This window comes from Pomacea canaliculata, linkage group LG6, assembly GCF_003073045.1.
Source record: "Pomacea canaliculata isolate SZHN2017 linkage group LG6, ASM307304v1, whole genome shotgun sequence".
In the NCBI taxonomy this organism is placed as follows: Eukaryota; Metazoa; Mollusca; class Gastropoda; order Architaenioglossa; family Ampullariidae; genus Pomacea; species Pomacea canaliculata.
The window spans coordinates 23,177,924-23,201,714 of NC_037595.1; the positions used below are offsets into that span (position 1 = coordinate 23,177,924).

The 23,791-nt window shown below is 43.4% G+C and overlaps 1 protein-coding gene across 1 annotated transcript in view; it reads right to left on the reverse strand.

The window, feature by feature from the left end:
- Nucleotides 1-2,217: 2,217 nt before the first annotated feature.
- The window catches only part of LOC112566956, a 32,365-nt gene continuing 10,791 nt past the window's right edge, over nt 2,218-23,791 (reverse strand). Inside the window, 8 exon segments of the mRNA XM_025243386.1 lie at nt 2,218-8,753; nt 9,295-9,474; nt 10,124-10,330; nt 11,160-11,279; nt 11,758-11,805; nt 11,807-11,866; nt 11,868-12,831; nt 13,406-15,383. Of these exon segments, the coding sequence (XP_025099171.1) occupies nt 8,484-8,753; nt 9,295-9,474; nt 10,124-10,330; nt 11,160-11,279; nt 11,758-11,805; nt 11,807-11,866; nt 11,868-12,831; nt 13,406-15,339 (3,783 nt within the window). The 5' untranslated portion in view covers nt 15,340-15,383 and the 3' untranslated portion in view covers nt 2,218-8,483.

The following is a 23,791-nucleotide window of genomic DNA, read 5'->3' on the forward strand; positions in this document are numbered from 1 at the left end:
TATGGTTAGCTGCATTCTAATCTGCCCTGTAAGCCTCAATCAGTCTTGCACATTGCGTGTTATCAGGTTTTGCTCCCAAGTGGTTCAGCAAATCCAAAAATAGTTTCATGATATAATGTTAATGGAATAAAAGTGCAAGTTCAATGCAAGAAATCCACTTTGAGTATTGAACATTAAAACAAAGTATACTTTATAAATTACAAGACTGAAGCACCTATCATAGCTATATATATATTATCGGCATACATTTTTAAAGCCGAGTCACACGTACCACAGTCATTTATCTACTTGTGTTTAACTCCCTTATGTGCTCTTGAAAGTGTCAAGGGAAGTTTTATCACTTTGTCTTATACCAGTTAAGAAAGATGACGTTTAAAAAAGTGCGCAAAAATGTTTTAAGCTTAATCACATTCCTTTATTTAATTGGACAGGAAGAGTACGAGATTTAATTATTTCTCCTTCCAGAGTTATCTCCCTTCTGTATTGATCATGAAGATGAGCAACAAGACACTTTCCTGGCCTTGTCACTGCAAGAAATTCTTAATAACAAGAAACAGGTGCTACCTCCCTCTCACGTGCTGTGTGCCCATCTGCGTATTCTTCTATTAAAATTTTCTTTTTTGAGAAAAGAAAGGCTCAACTTTCATTTGCTTTGGGAACATAATTATTCAATGCCATGACCGGATCTTGTCATGGCTGCTGGATACCTGGAATGCTGTTCTGGATATTGTTGACACATAATTTGCTTTATAAGACTTTAACATCTTTTCCTCAAAAATGTGATAACAGATTGTGTAAAAATATGTTTAAAATTGTGAAATCGGCTTATCAACTGCAAAATAAAATGCCACAGTTGAGAATTTTAAAGCAGGCAAAGCCAATATAGAATGATCGACTATCAATGCTGTTAATGAAAATATATTATTATGCATGCATAGGTTGAAGATGTGAAAGTAGAAAAATGTAGCTATTCTTCACACCAGTGATCAGATTAAGCTGCCAGGTAAATAGAGGTAAAATTATATGTGGAGTAAAACGGACGATCGAAATGCTCACGTTTTTCGTCCTTGCTGGTATCAGTTATTTTGAATTCTCTCAAAGTGTTATTATAACATGCACATACTTTTCATTAGCTCCACAGATCCCCGCTAACATGGGATGCATTTCTCAAGCACTTTGAATAGAGGATAGGGTCTGTTTTCCCAATCAATATTGCTAATTATAGGTTTGCATGAAGATAAAGAAAAAAATGAACATGCCAGTCGATTTAAACATTCAAAGCATTATTCCGTTATATTTGCAGAAAATGTGATAAACGGCTATCTAATCTAGATGGGTATAGGATACTAAAATAACCTTTTTGGATTCAAGAAAACCCACTCACGAAAATACTCTGATATGATTGATTTTTAAAAAAAAGGAAATTAATACTGGGGGAGAACATTATAATTTTGATTTTATCTAAACATACGCTAACAGTAGGGAGCGTGTGACATTCTAAGAGAGCAAGTCTAGTGTGGGTGCACCTATTTAAAGCAGATTCCGAAACACATCTTGCAGGACTGCGCCTTATCTATATATAGAGCACTATATAGGAGCCGTACCCGAAGAGGAATCGGACCATCACACTCGATCGACTCTTGGGGATGGGAAACACCCTCCGTTGCACCAAAGCAGAAGGCACTTTGCATACACATACGTATAAGTACTTTTGCACGCCTGCTTCAATTTTTTTCTTTTAATTTAAGGTAAATATTTGCAGTGGCAGGCGATAGTGGACGAAAAATCACTTAAGAAGTAAGAATGACGGATAACATTATTTGTACACCTATTATTTTAAACTTACAGGATTTTTTCCTGTGTCATGTTTGAGAGCTCATATTTAGAATGGTAATGTGCATTATCAGGTATTCCGACAAACGTTTCAGTTCAGTGTACGTTTAATTAGTCGCTGTGGCCACAGACGTCTACCACGAACTATAATACTGTAGACATGTATACAGTATCCCTCTACACGTCGATCCTTTTCTACAATCTGTGGCAGCATGGAGTGTTCCACGAAAATTAAACAGGAAGTTGTAGACTGCCAATAATAGGAGGATGTTAAATTATTGCATTAAGGTGCAGCTTTCTAGTATAAGCCTCGGGATTACAAAGATAAAAGGGAAGTCACACATATTCAAGACACATTCATATAGCATAACGACACCTCGACTGTTATAACAATCACGTACAATCCTTTATTAAAGTCTATGTCATTTCTAAAGTCGGTATCTCACTAAAGCACAAATAAATTTCTGTCAAAATCAAATAAAGTTCTTTTTGAACTAGGAAAATACAGGAAAGGATTCTTGATGCTTATGCTTGAGGATGATGTCATAGCAATATTCGCACAATAATTGTCACCAACTGTTTCAGGCTGTCTGTAGAACTTGCGTGATTTCAAGATGATTCCATACTTCCAGGAACACCCCACTTCATATGCCGAGCGTGCTCGTTTTTTTTAAAAAAGAAGTATATCTGAGACTGGACCAGATACGGGTTATACCAAATCATCCCAAACTGATTTATAAGATACTTATGCTTACTCCACAGTTTCGATTAATGTCATATAATTTTACATCTTTTATACGCTCCACTCCCATTACAGCTCCAGATGCGATACGTCAGCCGTATCTACAGTAAGATGGTACTGATATTCAAACACAGACATTCAATAAATACAGATATTCCTTGTACAGGGGTGAAAGCCGAACAATCGGAACTGAGTATTACATATGCCTGGCAAGTAAACGATTGAAACCCTCAGGCTTACACGACTCTTTGTTACTATAATGCAAATGTAATAATAAGTCGAACTGGCTTATGTGAGTGTAACACAAACGTTGGCGCAGTTAGACTTTAATATCCATTAACGATGATATGAGAAGGACAAAGTGCGATTTCGGCGATACAGATGGTATTATAAACGCATGATAATCCTTTTAATTTATAGGTGGACATGGAGGAAGACCAGAACAGAGAAGTCTGTCACACGTAGGATAAGGGAAGAAACTAACGATCTCAGAAAGAAATCGTAACCTCAGAATTTGGGGTAAATAGCATCTTTTATTAGTCATTTGGAAGAAAGTACACAATTAGCCCTCTTTCAGAGTCACACACACACACTAATGTCCTTCTTCAACGAGAAGACAAGGGCACATGAAGGAATCAACTTTTTAAAAAATTTGCGACAGCAGCCAAACTGCTTTATTTTATGTCACGTCCTCGCTACAACGATAGAAATGTTAATTGTAGCTAAACTTAATCTACATTTGCAGACCACATGGACGTCGAACTGTGACTTAGAAAACTGTGGAATCAGTAAATAAGGATAAGGAACAGGAATAAGATTTCTAATAAGAACAATAGATTTTTGTCCATACTACTGTGGAGGCTGAAATAGCAAGCCGGTTCACAGATCCGAAATGAAAACACACGAGGTACTACTGTAACAATGGAAAGCAATCCGTTTTTATAGTTAGAACTGAGGTAATGCTCTCTTTTTTATCTGCACTGTCTATACAATTTGATAAAACGCACACGCAAACAAACAAAAAATAATTGAAAACTCTATACAGGTTTTAAAGGGCTTGGTATAACAAAGAAATAGGAAAGAGGTCCTCTATTTTACAGCAATACTGTAAGAATTTGGAAGCCTGTGAAGTTATAAGTTTAGAATTATTAGAATCTGGTGATAACTCATGATGCTAAAAAAATTCCCAGCTTACACTTTCAGAGCAGTGTGAAAAATCCTCATTTTTAACAAAAGACAAGACAATTGTAATATTTTACCTATTGTGACATGACATCACCCTTCATTTTTAGCAGAACTATTTCTTCATTTTCATCTGTCAAATACTCAGCATGTTATGACTTCATTCAGACAATACACTTCTTTATTTCCCCCCAAAATTACGGAGCAATATAGTTTATCTCAACAGTAAGACTTTTTAAAAAAAAATCATGCTTATTTACCAAAAATAATTAAATATCTATAACCTACAAAATAAATATACATGAACATTGTTTTCAATTCTTAAAACAAACGACAGGTTAAAATAGAAAGATAACGATGTTTCCAATATTGCATTATTACTATAAATGAGAGAAATCCCAGGCTGTTTATCACGTGATCTGGTCACATTGAACCACTACAGGGCAGCTGATCTAGTTCATGCCACGAAATACAATGTTAATAAAGCTATGCTGTTCTTACTTGGACATTAATAACAATACCCTTTACTCTGAATGATATATTACCTAAGTGGTTATTGATTTTTCACGAAAGGACATAATTAAATCAGGTTCAAAGATTTCTCTGATTTTGTTTTTGGAGCACAACTATCCTTCTCATTGCCGAGAAGAGGGGAGAAATGTAGCAAACGCAGGATTTCTTCAAGTACAAACTTCAACAATAGCGATGGGAGCTACCAAATAACAGTCACAACATAAGTAAATATATCACCCTCACTGAAGGTGAATGCTGGGCATTATGGAACAACTCATTCAATATGAACAATAAAGAAGTGAACAAAATATATACCTATAAATATGGATTTAAGACGATTATTATCTTGTATCTCTTTCATTAAGTATGAATTTCTTTACTATGCCAAGTGACAATGCTTGCTCAGTGTGCTTCAACACAACCTTTATGAATGTGTAACAATTTTGGGATTCACTTGTGGAAAGAAGTCATGAATTCTGGAGCTTTGCCCGTTGTCAAGAGAAGTACGAGCGTTTACTCGTTGACTGTAGAAGTGATTTCGTCCTTGGCTGCTGGTCTAGGAAATTACAGATGTCATAAGCAGCATATGGCGGTCTGATTAGAAGCTTTGAGTTGTGTAGATGTGTGCTGCTAACGGGCCGATATTTTCTTTGAGAGACTCACGTGTATTTGAAAGCATAAAAAATCGTTTACAGTGTATTACACAAAAAAGACATTACAAATTCTTTCTGCAGTCGAGACATTCGAAGCAGACAAACTCACCGGTCTTTTCTTAACGAAATTTCTTGGATTAAAATATTGTGATGCAGTTTTTTCCCCATCTATCCTTCTTGATGACGAGCTGCCGTTCAAATACGGCCTGCTACATCATGAATTTGACATGGAAGAAGAAAAGAGGAAAAAAAAAAAAAAAAAAAAAGAGAAGAGAATACAAAGGAAAACGCACAGACGCGACCGAGGTGCAGTTAAGTATCCTGATTTTGTACTCGCCTTCGTCGTGTATTTTGAATAATCAGAGCTAAGTAAACAATTGTTATGTCCAGCGATTTCTCAATATGCACTCTAGTGACATCCCGCTCATAATCATGTAGAAGCTATCACGCGATGCCAGTATGGCGAGGAATCTGTGATAGATGTCCCCACACAGTGACCAATCGGTGTTATTCAGTTGCTAACACCGCCACTCAGCTGACTAGATTTCTAGAAACTTCACATTTATCTTATCACCGTTGGCGTAGGAGCAGGGGGCGGGGGGAGGGTGCAAGAAGGGCAGGCCCTCAAAAAAAAAAAAAAAAAAAAAATGATACTCAGGAAGAGGCAAGAATGTGAACGTCGTTCACTGTCAGTAAAAAGTTTGTCCCCGCCTTGTAAACCCGAATATCTACACCGTCGATCATTTCAACATATCTATCACATGTCTCATATATTTGTCTACACGGATCGAACACCGTATAAAATATACAACATGCAAGGTACTTGGAATCAGTCGTTTTCGATATTTTTTTACATCGCTGATATGAGTTGTTAGATTGCTAACATTCTGAATTTTTAGATTGCCGATATGAATTTGTCTTATTTATCGATATGGATTTGTTAGAATTTAGATAAAGAAATTTTCACTGATGTGTTTTGTGTTTTTACAAACGATGATTAATCTTCTTTATATCTTTCTGTGCCAGGCCTGAGGTCCTTAAACCCAGTGACAGCTCAGCAACATGCGGATCGTAATGATAATAATAGTAGCAAGACAAAAACGGAATGCCAGAGATCAAATCATACCAGGGGATCAGCAGCCGAACATAACAGAGCTAGCATCATTACATACAGCAACTTCACAGAAACATGTACAACAACGGCACAATTCTCTTGCTCTGTGGAAGAAAATATGAATAAAAGAAAGATTTGGCCGACGAAGACTGAGATGAGGTCAGATGATCCTAACAGCATTTGTCACAGAAACGCTAGTCACTGGCAACCTGAATAGACACATCAAAGTCTAACACTTCGACAAGTCTGTGACTTCAAAAACAACACTTCAAAATCGAAGTTTTTTCTCTTTTTTGTTTGTTTGTTTTTTGTTTTATGCATGCACGCAAACTCTCCTCGGAACACAGAAAACGTGTGGTTTAAAATATAATGTAACCTATGATCAGTGCTTTCGAAGACCAGTCAAAGAAAAAGAAAACCAGACCTGACCAGAAAAGAAAGGTAGGAAGGATGAAGGGCGAACGAGTGTGTGTGGAAGGGAAACAATGCGCAAGGGAGATAACCCAGAGCTCGGAGTCGTCCTGTAGCCTGAAGAATACATGGAGGAAAGGATTTTGTGGCGTCTGGGCTATAAAAAATAAACATAAATAGAGAACATGAATTTCGAACGATATAAGAAAAGGCGGTGACCTCTTGGACATGAAGAAGCCAATTAGCAGGATAATAATATTGCTGCTGCTCGTTACACGAGTTACGACCGAGCTGTACATCTGGACAACTGTGATATAAATAGAAATTTAAATATCAACAGGGACTTTCTCAATCGCACAGCTCGGCGATGACTCATATAAACAGACTGTCAGAATATGTACACGTGCTCACAGAATTTTCTGAATGAACATCACAGAGGATAAAATAAATATTACTAGATGTGGGAAAAATACATAGTTTAAAAAATGCAAGAAAACATTGTGAAATCACCCCTCAACTGTATTATTGTGTTTTGTGCTGGCACGAGAGAGAGGGAGGAAGCTTAGTTGCACCCATTAACAACAGTGTATTCGACTTCAAATATCACATTACAGACTAAAGAATATAAAGGAAATTTTATGAGTGGAATACTCATTTGATAAAGGGAGTATTCAGTTCTGAAACATTCTATAGTACGTTAAACCGCTCTTAAAATGAAATATAATATATAGCTGCTAACTAGGTGACAGACTAATGGATGACGTCTGCATGCACTGTATTTCATGGAAGAAAACATTCAACTCCTGAGCGCAACTTCTGCAGTTCCTATGTTCCTACAAACAAGCAGGTTAAAACAAAATTACAGGTGTGGCAAACCGCATCAGTTCAAACCTGATAAAACACAACTTTAATTCAAGTGCCGTATTTACACATTCTCCTCGCTCGCCTTTACAAAAGTAACGACGAGGGAATGGAGCCAGCATTGATTTTTGTTCTCGATAGAGATAAGCCAAGAGCACTGCGATACCAACAGCGCGACGATGCCAGTGCCAGGCGCCATTTTGTTTCACGACAACAACCGCCTCGTTTACACACTTCTAGTTCTGTTCAGCCTCCGTGCAGGGTATGAGGCGAACCGGTCTCCGGTGTAGAAAACCTTCGATTTTTATATCCGGATGTTGGAAAAAGCGTGCTTGTGTACTCGCATTCATGACTCGAACGAATCATCAAAACTCTTCATCTCTGCGCAAGAGAAGATAAACCTTCCCCAACGCACCCACCCACGCAAACAAAAACAGACTTTTTGAAGGTGCTAAATTGGGTTATTCGTCCTTGTCAATTTTGTTTCCTTTCGTGCTGTTTTGTTCCGTTCTGGTTGTTCGTAGTCCGAATGAAACGAAGGCCTATGTATGGTGTGCTCCTCATCCCCCATCCTTTTCATTTTTTGTGTGTGGAGGTCTTCGTGCTGTGCACAGCTTTTATTCTCCAACCCTTTTGCTGCTGTCAATTGTGACTGGAAAGACCAAAAAGGCCAAAAAGGATTATGGGTGGGCAGCAGGCTCGTCACGTGATTTGTAAGCCATCCATCCATGTCATCCATCCCATCCGATTCATCAATACATGCATGCATGCACCCAGTCATCTATCTTCCTTTTGCGTCTCAATATTTCTCCCAACTCGGACAGTTCTAAGGTTCTGCACGAGCTTCTTTTCCTCCCTTCTCCGTCTTTTCTTTAACTGGCTTTGCACATGCCTCCCACACGCACAGTCATTTCATTCACCGGAAAATTTTCCACTATGCTCCCTTGTGCAACGAACTTAAAAGCGTAGATCTTTCCGCAGAAATTTTTTTCAGAAATTTTTTTGTAACACCAACATTTTCTTAACAAGAGACGCAGGATCATACCGAGAGCTGAACTAAGCAGTGGACACTTTCTCTTGAAGCATCACGTGCCGTAGAAAGGGAGGTAAGCAAACAGGAACATGAAGTGTGCTTCATCGCACATAGGAAAGTCGTCGGCATCGTCATCAGCTCTCATAGGAAGTCAAGCAGGGAAACACAACTCTCCAGCATTCGTTCAGTCAGGGTTGTATCGCCCGGTTCGGGTGACGTCACAATGAGCGTTTCGTCCAGTTCGAACTCCTCCATGGTCTGCAGCCGCTGGCGGTAGGTGTAGCTGTGCTTCTTGCTGCTAGGTCCTGAGGAACCAGCCCCAGCCCCAGCACCAGAACCAGCCCCAGCGATACCAGAGCTAGTGAAACCACTACTGGTGCTGCCCCCTGGAAGCTTGTCGTAATCTTGGTTCTGAAAGGCAGACAATGAGTCACGTGACAAGGCAAGCCAAAATTGATAGGGGCTCTGAGTTGATATCCTTTCTTTCTACCCGAATACGACTTGAATTAAATAGCAGACAGAAGTTACATCCGGCTGTTTTAAAAGACTCGTGGAATGCACATTTATTTTCTGACCATTGAGTAAAACTCAGTGAAAGGTACTATTTCCCCAAATATGCAACCCCCTTTCATTTTTGAGATTCACGCCTACAAACATGATTATATTGGACAGATGTCAGCAACGAACACCTCAGAATAGCGAATGGATACGTTTACCATGTAAAAGCCTCAGCTAGTAGAAATCAAGAAATATGTTAATTAGACCTGTCGTGACTTCACGATTTTAATATTTTTCTGTACATGATGTCTTAAGGCCGAATGATTTAGGGGTGTAAGAGGGATGTTCATTCAGATTCGGGGAACAGTTATCTTTACCCAATCATTAGACAAAAAACTGTTAACAGACTGGTCTTTCAAAACTTCAGCCCTTTCTAAGCACAACAATTTCTTACCATGGCGTCTGGCCACGAAGGAGGGTTGGGATGGTTGGGTGAAGGGTGGTTGGAGGTGGAAGCGGTGGACAGTGGGCGCATGGTGGAGGAGACGCTGACCGTGGACAGTCGGGAGGAGATGGACAGCGTGCGGCGCCGGAAGGGTCGCTGCTTCTCGCTGTCTGAGTCCAAGACATCATCCTGCAGCAAGAAATGGCTCTAAAGATGGTCCTTTTTTCCCACATCGATAGAAATACTTCATGTACTCATGATCTTCAGGATTTTGTCAGTTTTAAATATTTATTTTAACATTGATCTTCCAATATTCCGTTATAAATTGTCTTATTTCCGTCCTTTGTTTCATTGTCTTCCTATGACTCTCGTTCCTTACGGATATGACATCTTCAGGACATCATCATCATGATGCTTCTTTGTCTGATAGCTACTGTCTTTGTGTCGCTCTCATTCATTCTTTTCTCTGAATGGAAAGCATCATCATAAATGTTAATTGTTGTGGCACTTTTCTACTTAAAAAACATTTTCTCTTTCAAATCATCATTGTAGTCGTCATGATCATCATCATTCTTTGTCTCATTATCATGGTTTCTTTACTTTTGAGACTATTGTGACTTTTAAAACTTTTACTGCCACTTGCCTACTAAACAAAACATTTCCTCCTTCGAATCATCGTCATCAACATCACATGTCTTTGTTTCTGTCTCAAAGCAAAATTATCAAAAAGAATCACCCGACGACATCAAAAGCACGAAATATATAATAAAATAAACTTTGCTTTATTAACTCGATAACTCCTCATCTGCTCAATCATACAACCGCCGTGACCTCTGACCTCTTCTGACAAGATGATGGCGTTCTCGGATTCGGCGGCGCGTCGCTTCCGGAGGTGCAGCAGAAGTTCCCGGAAGCGTTCCTTCAGCTTCTCGATGCGCTGGCACAGCTGTGTGTCGTTGGCCGTCAGGCGGTGGGAGGAGCCGGCCTCTAGCTGCAGCTTCATGTCATGGAGCTCCTGTTGCACCAGCGCCATCTGCAGCTGGATCTGACAGAACGGCGCTCATTGACAGTGGCACTCTAGTCTGTGAATGGGGTACGTGTATGTTTGTGTCTGGTTTTGTATTTGTGTGTGCGTGACTATGATTGTATAACCGCTCCCCCTTCTGTGTATTATTTATGCGTGAGAGAGAGAGAACGATCATTTCCAAATATAATAAAATCATTTCCAAAGAAACAGTAACTGAATGACAGTCATATTACTCAGTCTGCGTTTATCGACAGGTCTGGGACATGATCTTTCTCATTCTTTCTTCATACACCTCTAACTGACACTGTACCCTACTGCTATCTTATACCGTTTCCTGTGGTGTACGGCGATTGAATCGGTGCAGAATGAAGCGGAAAATTACACTACCGCAATAACACCACCGAGGTCTTGAGAGCAAATGTTTTCCAGGTCCTCTCGCTGGGCGAGATCTCGGCTACAAGACGAATATTTACGATTAGGCAGATTGGCTGCTAAAAATAGTAACAAATTTCTCAATTGCAAACGCTTTCCTGAAAGACAAGAGGTCATCGCGAAGAGTTTAGACTTTCATGTTGTGTAGTGATTATATAAGCACTTAATGTATTTACAACGACGACGCCAAGTTGTATTTTCGGTGTCAGGGAATGCGGCCAGATTTTGTTTCTTCTCATTTACATCACATGTTTTGTTTTCCTCCCCTACTTACCAACCCCTCGGATGGGAGGCATCGTGAGGTAATCAAGAAAGAAGATAACACAGAGTCCACATTCTCCCTAATGGAGTTCATTTGAAGCGATTAGGCACCACGCATTGTTAACCTTTGCCCATCGAGGGATTGTCAACTGACCTGTTCCGCAGTCAGATCATCGAGCGTGTAGCTGGACAGAAGATGCATTGACTCCATGCGGCTGTTCAGTTGCTCCCCGGGAATTCGTCTGTGAGCCAGGAGTTTGGAGACTGTCTCCAGCTGAATGCATGCACAGACAGATACAAGTGCATATACCGACGCACGCACACACGCACATGCACGAACATATTCAGGAGGACATAAAAAGTGAACTATGCGTTATGTGCACATGATAAAATTTAAATAAGGTCACTTGGATGAATGCAAGAAATGATTAATAAAATAACGTAAATAAAACGCCCGTTATGCATGAAGTCACGTGGACTTTCACGCCACTGAGTCACGTGAATGAACTGTACTTTGTGAATGGTCAGTGGACGTTATTACGGTATGCTCTAATTGTTGTGATCTGTTTTCATATATAAGTGTATTGTCCTGCATGTGTGTGCGTGTGTTAGAGTACGTATATGTGCGTGAGCGTGTGTCCGTTTGTCAACGCGTGTGCGCGCGAATGTGGTAAAGAGAGAAGAAAAGACAAACACCAAACAAACTATTTCTAAAGACAGCCGCTGAATTGCAGCTTGAGAATTTGATATACCTTATAGATAAAGTCGCGAGTCAGCAGCTCCGGGTTGGGCAGAACAGAGCGGATCAGCGATGACGGCCATCCTGACTTGGTCCGCGTACGTTAAGAAGGAGATGGTGATTGGCAACTCGCTCTAAAGGCGGCACCCAGTACATCATGCACTTGATCTCCCGCGAGTCCAACTTTAGTGCGCACTCCGGTCCCGCCAGATTGGACACCAGGCACGTGCAGCGCCCGTATATGTTGTGCCAGAACCGCTGGAACATGGCCACGGGCAGAACGCAGCACGTGAACCACTGCGCGCCGCTCACGATGGCCGCCTCGGGTGAAGATTTAAACTCCTCCAGCTGCAGTTTGGTCTCCCACAGGCGCGGAATGGCGCCCTCCGTGTTGGAGGCCAGCCGCACCACAGCCAGACTGTAGTGGTTGCCAACCTCCGTGCTGGTCGTAGAGGCGCTACTGCTGGTGTTAGATCCCATACTGGTGCTGTTGTTGCTGGTTGTGGTGTTAGTGGTGGTGGTGCTGAGATCTGACCGGAAGTCGATGGGAAGCGCACAGGTGATGTCGTAAGGGTGCCTGACCCCGTTGACCTGCATGTAAGTCCGAATGTTACCGGCGACTATGGAGATGAGCAGTTCGCTGAGGGTGCACCGGGCTACCTGTTTAACCCTCACGGCGGCGCTGAGGCTGAAAGGTTCTGACCACGCCACGGCCATCTCGCCACACGGGTGCACGTGGCGACCGTGCAGAAGGTTGAAATCACGCTTGAGTAGCAGGTAGCGGCGGCACAGCATGACCGGCCCGAGGAAGAAGGCCTTGAGTGGAGACATGTTGGCCGCCTCCAGCCCGAAGCCCACCTTGGGCTGCGTCAGCTTCTGGGCGTCGACTACTGCGTGCTGCAGGATGCGGATCATGGAGGGTCCATCGGCCAGCGCCAGGTGCATGCGGAACAGCAGAATGGTATCGCGAGGCTCGCGGAAGTTATGCAGCACCTGCACCTCCCACAGCGGCTGGTCCAGCGACAGCGGCTCAGATGCCATTTTGGCAATGTGATCCTGAAGGAGGTTAACAGGATTAATTAAAATACTGTAAGTGGACAAGTCAACGGACTGAACACTTGTGCTAGCTGATCATCGGTGTAGTGCATGAATATGCGTGAAGCTGTCAATGTGTGTGTGTGTGTGAGAGAGAGCGTGCGTGAATTGTATGTGACACCCCAGATAACTAGAAGAGAAACAGAGGGAAGAAAATCTTAGCAAATCGAAATGAAATTGCGGTTAAACATTGTACCTGTCCATGCCGCTGTAGAAAGAGCATAATTATGCGTTCTCAGTTCACTTTGTTGACTATTTCTTTTGTTTTGGCTTTCATGTTTTGGATTTAAAAAATAAACTGGAGATATTTTACGTTCATTTGTTATTTCGCTATCTCTAGGCAGGGAAGCAAATATGTGGACTTATTTCCAGTCATTGACCTTTTTCTAGAGATGTGTAACATTCTTTAGCAGTTAAGCAAGTCTGAGTTGAATTGAGTTAGAATTTTTGTAAAGAACTTATTTTTTCCTCCAAGCGGTCCCTGACATTTCGAATCCTCTTCTCAGCTTGGGAAACAAAATTCTGTTTTCGGGGAAAACAAGATCCAGAAGTTTCTAGATACACACCTGAAGGTCTTCCAGACTCTCGATATACCCGGCATGCCGACAACGTGATTATTAATGAAGAAGGCTTCGTCCGTCACCCAGGCGTAGCCGCAACCGAAGCGGACGACACGCTGTGTGAAGCGCGGGTAGACGCGGCGGCCGTGGCGGTTCTCCAGCGATAGCAGCCGCGAGTCCAGCAGATGACGCAGCCGCTCCATGCTCAGGCCGCGCTGCACCACCACGACACTCTGCGCCACCGGGGCCAGTCGGCCCACGCCCCCTCCTTTACTCCCATCACGTACCCACAGGCGTTCGGAGGCGGACAGGTGCGTGTGACAGCACCCGACGCAGCAGCGCCCCCACAGCGAGCCGCAGCAGCAGCACAGGCTGCACAGCCATTTGACAAAGAGGCTGATGGGCACCAGCACCAATACCAGCACCAACATGGGCACGAAAAGCAGGAGGGAGGCCAGCAGCACCAAGCTCGTCTCCAGCGCGTAGCGGCATGGCGCGGAGTGACGGCGGCTACCAATGCGCCGCAGCGGCTGGTAGGGTGCTGTCGGGAAGTCGACCTTGACCTGCAGGTCCTGGTGTTCGTGGTCACGCTCCGTGGCGTGATCGTCCTGAATGGAGGGCAGCTCGGCGTAATCTGGCAGGTCCACGCATACCTCCGACTGCACGTCGTCCGAAGAAGAAGAAGAGAGACTGGGTACGCTGCTGAATGAGAAGAAGGACTGCTGACCGCCTTCCGGCATCGCCACTTGTGAAGGCAGCAGCGTCCCCGCTTGTGGCTTCAACAACGACCTTGCCGACGACGAAGCCGATGAAAGCCGCGGCGAAGAGACGGAGGTGGGGAACTTGGGAGTTGAAGAGAGAGGGTACCGGTTGCTGATGTCCAATAACACTGATTTTGTTGGCGTCGGTTTCTGCGTGGAGGCTTTGACACTCACGTCGTCCATAGTTCGGTAATGCTGGCTCTGTGAGTTCCCTTGTAAAGCAGTTTGCTTTTCCTTGTCTGGATCTGTTCTGGAAGCTTCCTGACGAGGGCTGTACTCGCTGATATCATGCACGGTGTGCCCTCGTGAGAGTTTGCGCTGCAGTTTGGGTGGCGTTTTTTGACCTTGGGTGTTGAAGTCCTTGACGGTAGAATTTAGCACCTGGCCGCCATCTTTGGTATGATTCTGAGCACGAACATCGGTTGACCGCGACTTTTTCATATGTGTGTTCGCCGTTTTAGAAGAAGAGTTCTGTGCATTATCCGGAGCTTTAGGGTGTTTTCCTCGGGCGGTACCAATGTTGTTATTACTGCTCTTGCTGACTGGCTTGCTCTCCCCTGATATGCTCCCGCTACTCGTCCTTGCCCTCGGGACCTTTGGCACTGTCTGATCGCCGAACGTCTGTGACGTCTTCGGAGTTCGTCGGCCAGGCGGACCTTCTGATTGGCTCCTAGGAACGGACGGGCCTTCCGATTGGCTTCTGGGGATGGCGCCTTTAGTCGGCCTGTTTCTATCTCGCCCAGCAGAAGAACTTGGTTCCGAGTGACGAATTTCCGCTGATGCGCTCTGAGAGGGCCGCCCCTGGAGCTTGGTGGCAGCCAGCACGGCATCCTGAAGACTGCCTGCACCCGCAGGAAACACGTTCGTCACCTTGCCTCCCAGATGCCGCTCCGGCACGAGCGGCGCCGCGCGATGCTTAGAGTCCAGTGCAGCGACGATAGCCCCTCCGTCGTGTAGCCTAGTATCGCCGTGACTACTGCCACGACTGGTCGCAGTGGTGGTCGTGGTGTTTCTGACACTCTTTTCATAGCCTCCGCCACCGTCTCTGCTGGTGGTGCTGGTGTTGGTAATGGTGCTGCTCCTGCTGTTGTTACTGCCGCCGCTGCGTGGATGCGATGTAGTGCCAGAGGGCCTGGCTGGTCGCTCGCTGCCGCTGCCATGGTTACCAGGCTTTTCCATTGGTCTCTGGCTTCCATCACCTTGACTTCATGCTAGCCGCCATGCTGCAACATGAGATCAGAGCAAAGTCACGATGGTGATGACAAAATGTTGGTACTGACTGCATGTGTTAGTATGACATGTCACGGTCTAACACTGGGATCTGTCTTCCCACTTCCTTACTTTTACTTTGTTTGTTCTCTTTCTTCTACTGTTCAACAGAGGGTCATAGGTGAACCCATCACTAACAGAATGCTTTGTACTCCACTGTCTCCTCCTCCTCCTCATCATCATCACTATGTTCTTCTTTATTGATAATCATCGTCGTCGTTATCGTCTTTCTCCTCGTTGTCGTCATTCCTGTCATTACCTTCCTCATTTATTTTAATACAAACCCTTGGAAATGATAGCGTGAATGGAAAGCAATAAATAAATAAATCTTGCTGCCACAGGCAAAAGAGACGATGAATGGTTTCCGCCACTTTCCATCGAGACCCTTGGTAACACCCACTTTGAAAAATGACCGACATGACTAGGCTCCACAGCAGCGTCATCGACCACCAAAACATAGCTCGCCAGATGCTGATGTCGATAACGACCACTATGGCGCCCCCTGGCTGCAAGGAAAGCGATGAGCCCTGCGACGACTGCGGCGATACAAAGGGGAGGGGGCAGCGACATGGGGAAGATGGAAGGAGGGCTGCGAGCAAGGCGGACAGCAGATCAAAGACAAGAAACAGGCACCACCTGCCAACAGGAGCATCAGCGAGTTATCTTGCTTGCAGCTGCAGCACTCGCTTAACTCTCGTCTCGCTGGCAGCGTATACCAACATTGACTGGCAGCATACACTAGCACCTACTGGCGAGATACACCAACACCTGGCACGATTACTGTCCTTGTTACAGCCTATCTAGGTCCTTGTGGCCGCATAGCCATGTCGCTGTTGCGGCATAGACACATCTTTTACTACAGCATAGCCATGCCCTCGCTGGCAACACAGACGCCCCGTCTATAGGAGAATACAAATAGGGACAGCATACACGCGCTCAGCCTACGAGAATCAGCGTGCCTTCCTTTGCAGCAAAGACCTGCAGTTGGAGGGTAGCACAGTAGCCCTTGCTGGCACATACATGCCCTTGATTCCAGATGCATGCTTTGCATGCATTTAAAATTCATAGGATTTTTGAAAAAAAACAACAACGGCTCAGCGCAGGTGCGCCAACAGCGTGATAAAAGTCAGCCAGGGCCAAGCAGTAACTTGGGCCCCATAATTCTGCTTTAAATTTAATCGACAGGAGACAACTATCTAGCACACATCGCCTTAGAACTTATCCCTTGAGAAACGTTGCCTGCCTCGGCGAATGACCTGGCAAACGGAAACCTTAGGTGGAGACTGTCAACCTCAACCACGGAGATCAGCGATGTTCGTGAAAAGGATCAATGTCTATACATCAGGGATATTTGAATGTGTGAATTTTAAGGCTCTTCTTAATCAATCTTCTTAAACCAGACAAATATGATCGAGTATTGGGATTTGTTTGGGAAAGCTTTTATATAACCGCTATATAAAAATTCTGCCAAACTTCTGCAAAGTTTCTTCCATATTTCTTCTATTCAGAATGGCCACTAAGCGCTTTTGGGAAGCTCCATAGACAGCCCAAGGCAGGGTACTTCGCGAGGGGTCATGAGCATGTCTGTTTGTGAAGTGCGCAGGTACCTTGATACACACCAACCTGTAGAGTTGAATACACAGCTTAGTTTCAAGAAAACTGTTATATAAAGCAAAATCTTTTCATTTACAGCTCGAATCCGATTCAACTCTGGGCAACAGCCAACAAAACCTGAGGTTTTCTGTCTGAAAAACTGCTGGATCACATGACCTAAATCAGTGGTCCTTTAAGAACGTAAGTTTATCATGAAAAAGTATATAATCAAATACAAATGACGATGACTAACTTTATTAGTCACAATGGGCAATTTAAATATAGGGAAAAGTACTCAGTTACTATATATACGTTTTAGTTAAAAAAAAAAAAAAGGAACTCGGGTGCGTCTTTAGAATGTGTATGAGAGACCATTTGTTTGACTTCACCTCTGCTTTCAAATAAAATATCTCTTGAATTTTCCTTGCACCAAGCGCGACAGAAATAGAATCTAGTATATCATCTTTGTGAAAAAGAAATAGCACGTAGCCTGCTTCGTCTGTAGACAGAAATAGCATGAAGAATAAAGCATGTTGCATTTTTTATCTGTAGACAGAAATAGCTTGTAGCATGGTTTGTACATAGACAACATAGCTATACACATTTTCAGTATTCACCCGTATTTCTAAGACAAGAAGTTACACATTTGCTCGACATTATCTGGTGAATAATTCTAGCGGATGTGTGCAACGCGAAATGAATTCTGTTTGGACGAGCGTCGCATGGGTTCAATTTTGTACAGCACGTACAGCAAACGTGGGTATAAATAACAATAAGAAATTGATACAGCACCTACAATGCTGGAGTGTTAAAAGATGCATCTCGCATTGTACTCATGGATCTCGGCTCTTGTCGATTTCAAGCCACACGAAGGCTTTGATATAATGATTATCGACCTCTCCTTGCTCGTTCGCTTGCCTTTTCCTCCCAAACCTCCCCCGCACCAATCGAGCGGTAGAGAAGGACGGGGGTGGGTCGTGGAACTGTTGCTATCGATCTTCTGCAGACGCACCGCTGGGGGCCGACGTGGGTCCGAACGCTCCCCGCCCACGCTTTCAATGGCAGCCCGCAGACCAGCCGCACAACACCACCAGAAAATCGATCACAGCGTGATTTTGGAGTTTCATGGAAATCACGGGAGGGGAGCTTGGGGCGACAGGGTGTTTGCACTAACCGGTGAATCGCCTTTGATTTCTCATATTGTTAAGACATTATGCAGAACTTGCTCGAGGGTCACCCTCCCACCGTAGCACACTCCGTCACATCACCTTGTACTGCAAAGTAGCGTTGTACTCTAAGCACTGGGGTCAGCATAGGTCAGCTCGCTACCATTCTCTCCTTATTTCCCCGAATGGGAGTGAACTTCGTCATCAGCCTTAACTTCCTTGTGTTTACACATCATCTCCAGCACTGGGTTTTTTTTTCTAGTCTGGCCGGTGCAGCTACTTCCAGTGCTAACACCAATTATCACTGACACTTTTGATCCAACCATTGATCAATCTAGTTTCTTCAAAGAAATACAGTTTTAATATATCCGTATTCAAACGTGGTGATTGACCCAACTCCCCCCTCAAAAAAAAAAAAAAAAAAAAAAAAAAAAAAAAAAACCGGATAAAAAGCCCTTGCGGTAGGGGATGGGGGAATATCAATGAAGCGAGAGTAAGTGGTTTCCCCATGGCAGCATGTATGTGACGTCTGTAAGGCAAATATTCAGAGACCCTTCCCTCACCGCCCTCCTAAGTAACACTTGGATCACTGCGTTCTCTAAAGTGTTTCTTCTGCTGCTATTTGCACTCAAATGTTAACAGAGAAGCTCTACGCGAGTTTAATGTGGTCTGCCCAGGTACGCATTAAAAACACATGTGCTCCCACACTGACTGCGTCGACATTTTGAGTATCTGAAGTACAGGTAGAAACTTTCTCACTTCTTTTCATTTGCTTGCAAGTACCTCCTACATCCAAGACGACGGCCATGGAGCGATACCGCAAGAAGGCCGAGAGATACAGCCTCTGTCTGGGTGGAACACCAGAGGATGCGTTGTGGCGGCGAGGAATGGTGAAAGGCGCAAATAAAAATTATGACCAGCGCCAGGCTAACAGATCACCCCCGTGTACAGACAAATGCGGCGGTGCCAGCCGAGGGTTTTTCCCCAAAGTATTGTAAAGGAGTTTCCAACCATACACTGGAAGCAGTTTGAGCATTCTTCCGGGATTCCGTTATAATTCTACCCAGCACTCGCATGATGAGAGGGAAAAATCCCGTCTTTTGCAAAATACGTCTTGGGAACATTCAAAAACACTTTTTAAATGACTGCCTCAAGAAACAGTAGTGGATCTCCTCCTGGTGATCAACTAATGTAGCCTTTGTCAACTACAAAATAAAGGAAACCTGAATCGAATAAAAAAATTTTCATCTTTTCTCTCTCTTTTCTCTTGGGCTAGATGTAAAAAATAGTTTTTTTTTTTTGGTTTTTACTCTCGTTAATAAAGAAGTGTTTATTTCAGTGTCTCTATGTCTACATATGTGTGTGTGTATCAACTGTCTCTTTTCTCAAATCGCAAGCAGTAATCGCCATTTTAACATGCTGTGTATGTCTGTACAGAGGCGCTAACAACTATTGTGCAAACGAAAATAGCAACAATGTATCTGTCAGGAAAACAAACTTGGTTGTATATACAGATATGTGAGAACGTGTCTGCTGGGGGAAAACTTTTCTCTCTGGATGCTCATCAGTCTTATCTCGCGGCCGGGCCAGAATTTGCGTCTGCTTTTCTGGCCTCACCGACAGGTTGGCAAAGATCAGTTGAAACGTTCCATTATTGTTGACGCCTCCCGGGTAGGTGTGAAGGCACATGCATGCAGAGGTGTGCGGGTGTCAGGATCTCTACAGTCGTGTGTTAAAGCTAGGGGTGGGAGGGAAGCACGCAGAGTTGTATGTTCGGGCATGTGTATGTAGGAGAGAGAGAATGAATATGAGAGAGCGTGTGAAAGTGAGAGAGGATGTAGATTTTGATTTACTTTTTTATTTAGAAGGGCTTTAGCCCATTTTGAAGGGGTATAGTGTTTAAAACACCACCACCACCACCACCACCACCACAACATTGCAATGCGTGACGCAACGCGTGTCTCTCTTTAACACAGGGGATGAGAGAGAGAGAGGAAAGAGAATGTGTGCTGCAGAAATAGAAGTGTGTGTGAGAAAGAAAACGAAGATGTATGAATAAGAGAGATGTTATGTGTGTGTAAAATAGTGAGAGTGCTTGTGTCTCTATGTGTGCGCGTGAGAGAGGGAGGGAATAGAAAAATAATATGAGAATTTGATAGTTTGACAAGTAAGGAGGATAGCGTGTAAAAATGTATAAAACACACACACACAGAACGAAAAAGGAATATATGCTTGAGAAAGAGAGAGATGATGCAAAGATAATATGGAAGTGTGAGATAAGAAGAATAATGTCTGCGATATGTTATATGTAAGAGAGAGAAAGAGAAAGTTTGTGCGTGCGCGCACCTAATTCCTAGAGTCTTGCAGGTGATTTACGGATGTGTTTTCGTGCCTACTACTGCTTGACAAGCTCTTTAAAACCACCGATTTAGAGGACAACTAACTTGCGCTCAAGACAGCTTTAACGAGCGAAGAAATGCAGGTGAAGTTGAACGTAAAAGTACCTCTCACCTTGGAATCTTTCCGATCATGTGCCAACAGAATGTAAGCAGTCTATTAGCCTACATCACAGAAACCTCCGCTCTCACTCACTCGCTGTGCAGTGTGTGTGCGCGTGTGCATTTCTACTACTTTTCCCTAAGGCAATGAATGTTCTGTCTATCCTTGAGAAGAAGCAAAAACAAAATCACAGTCATGAAAGAAATGACAGTGTAGGGCCGCGGTGATTGGGATCCAAACTGCTTAACCGTGGCTGAGGTGGTCCGCGTCTTCAATACATACTTATTTTATTGTTCATTGTTGAATAAAAGACTAATCTTCTATAAATATATCTTTGAAGTTGTAAGCCAGCATTTAAATATTATCCGCGATAGTACATAACATGTCAATCATGGACATTCCAAATGCCACAATGACAGCTGTCAATGCCTGTCTCGAGTGTTTGAGAGGCCATGTCCAAGTCCGTACGATCCTTAGCGTCAAAAAAGGAGCACTTAATGCCCCACACTGTAATACCCAAAAATCACATTCGCACTTTCAACAACCAGTTCAGTTACAGATTTACAAAGTAAACTTTGCTTTCACTCGAGTTTTCGAAACAAAAAAAGAGAAAATGGGAAAAATGGAATTGAAGAGGCGAGAAGACTGAGATGGCAAGGGGAAAGAGTGAGAAAAAGAAAGGGAGAGAGGATATGGGGAAAGAGGGAGAAAGACAGGGGGTGGGGTGGGAAAGAATCATGAGGAAAAGAGGGAAAGAGAGGGGAGAGTGGGAAAGATGGCAAACTAGATTGCGAAGGGAGAGCACTCATCAATTATTTGTTTGTTTTGACCACACCGCTGAAACTTCCGCAAAGCAATTTAAAGACCACACTGAATGATTGGCAGTTTTTTAAAAATAGTTATCGATAGACAATGGCAATATATATAAATACTCTGTAAATTGCAGGGTATTACACGCAGCTGTTTGTGAAATATCCGCTTGCGTAAGTACGCCTTTTGCACCCGTTGGAGTGCAGGAAAGCGATTAGTATTATGCCACCCGGGATGGTCAAACACCCGATAAGAGCCAGTCCGATAATATTCACTTTTACTCATGCAGAATATAAAGTATGAGTGTGATAAGCACAATGTTAACGGCCGTGAAGTCATTAAACTAAATGTATAAAATACTGCTACAAATACTTTTGCCTTGAGAACCCGAAGCACCACAAATTCCACAATGGACAAAGTACACAGACACTTCGACATCTGACATTGTCTGAGCCTCGTTTTGTCACACGTGCTTTCTTCATCCCGCTACAGAGTCAAGCGCAGGTGCTTTGACCTTTAAACCAAACGGACGTCACTACCTTTGTTTCGGCAGGGCTAGCTTTTGAACCGACGAGCCGCAGGGTAATTCTAAAGTTTTCGAAAACCATTGTTTTTGTTTTTGTTTTTACAATTTTGCTCTTTAGAAGTTAATTAGTGCTACGAATGGAGCATTTACACACAACAAGCTTTCGCATTCTGTGTGGTCTTTAACCTCCCTTGTCTGCATGTGTTGACAGCGACATAACCATATCGTCCATGCTGCCCATTCAATCAGGAGTTCCAACACCTGTGTGACAAACTGAGTAGAAAGTAATGTTCGCCGGGATAAAGGACACACACACACAAACAGAAAGAACCTTAGTGATGATTATGATGACAATCGTGATTACAATTTCCATTATGAATGCGATTACGATTATGGTTCCGACTCTCAGACTTGAACAAAACGCAGGAAGAGATCGACCATATGCAGCTAATGGCACATGAAAGCATGGCCTTGGAAGGTGAAAATCCACAGGGAATAAATAATACTTTACTAACTGCACGCTAGACGGCGCGACCTCACGCGCTGTAACCCTGAACCCACAGTTTTGTGCGAGAGCGGCTCTATCATTTAAAAATGTCTCTAGAAACTTCACCTACGCGCAGAACAAAAGTAACCGAACAGGCAAACACACAACCCAAATCAGCAGAGTATCATGGGATACAATGTAAGCTGAGCGGCAGACACAATATGCGTAACGATAGAACGAGCTTGATACGCAGTGGGCTTCAGAGATCCCTGATAACCTCCAGTTACCACCTTTTACCATCGCCATCAAGTAAACAGACCCCGTTGAACTGTGAACTTTTTGGTAATGGGAAAGTCAGGGAGGGAGTGGGAATGGGGTTTTTCACTGCTGACACGCGTTGATTTTACTGATTAATTTTGACTGCAGTAACCGATAGCGAGAACAGGTCATTGTTAATAGTTAATCGATGAATAGACGAAGGGTCTCCGAGAGTTTGTGGGTGTTTATTTGGACGCAGAAATGCTATTCACACATTCAGACGCATTCTGCAACAAAACGGAATACAAGTATTTTTACCAGTTTATTGTTCTCTTTTAAGTTTCCCCGTAATTGACAGCGTTTCGTCCGATTTAAAGTGCCATACTGATGACTGTTTTGTGTTGGGTTGCAGGTGGGACATAGGGATCTCCCCAGAATTAGCCAATGACCCTGCGTTTCACCACAGCAGATCAGAATGTAGTCATACATTTGATGAAGATGTCAGGTTGGTGCCGGATCCCAAGGGTGCGGATTCAGCTGATGTTTAAAGTCCAAAGTCCAAAAATGTTTCCTCAACGTCCTCAGGGAATGTGAACCAAGGTCGTAACAGAAAGGATATAAGAGTAGTTTAGCCACGAAGGTAAGCCAGACAAGAGGTCGTTGGACATAAGCATCCATGGTCGTATAGGTCGACAGGATGAAAAGTCTTCCCTGCCACGCCGAGTAAATCAGGTAGTTATGGCCTCTTCGGTCGATTAGGTATTCTGTTAGTTAGATGAGAGAATGCTTGAGATGTGAGTGGCTAATGATATTTCTTCTTTGTGTACGAAAATGTGTGTATTTAAACAAAGAGCATCGCGTGCTCGAGTAATTAATTCGAAAAGAAAGACGGGGAAAAGCCAGAAAGTTTTGTTGCAGAACTGCAATGCAAGGTCCAATCAACGACAATGAATCGTCGAAACTGCTGGCTGTCGTCCGAAGACACCAGTAACCACTGGGTGGATAACAGGATTTCGCCTTCTT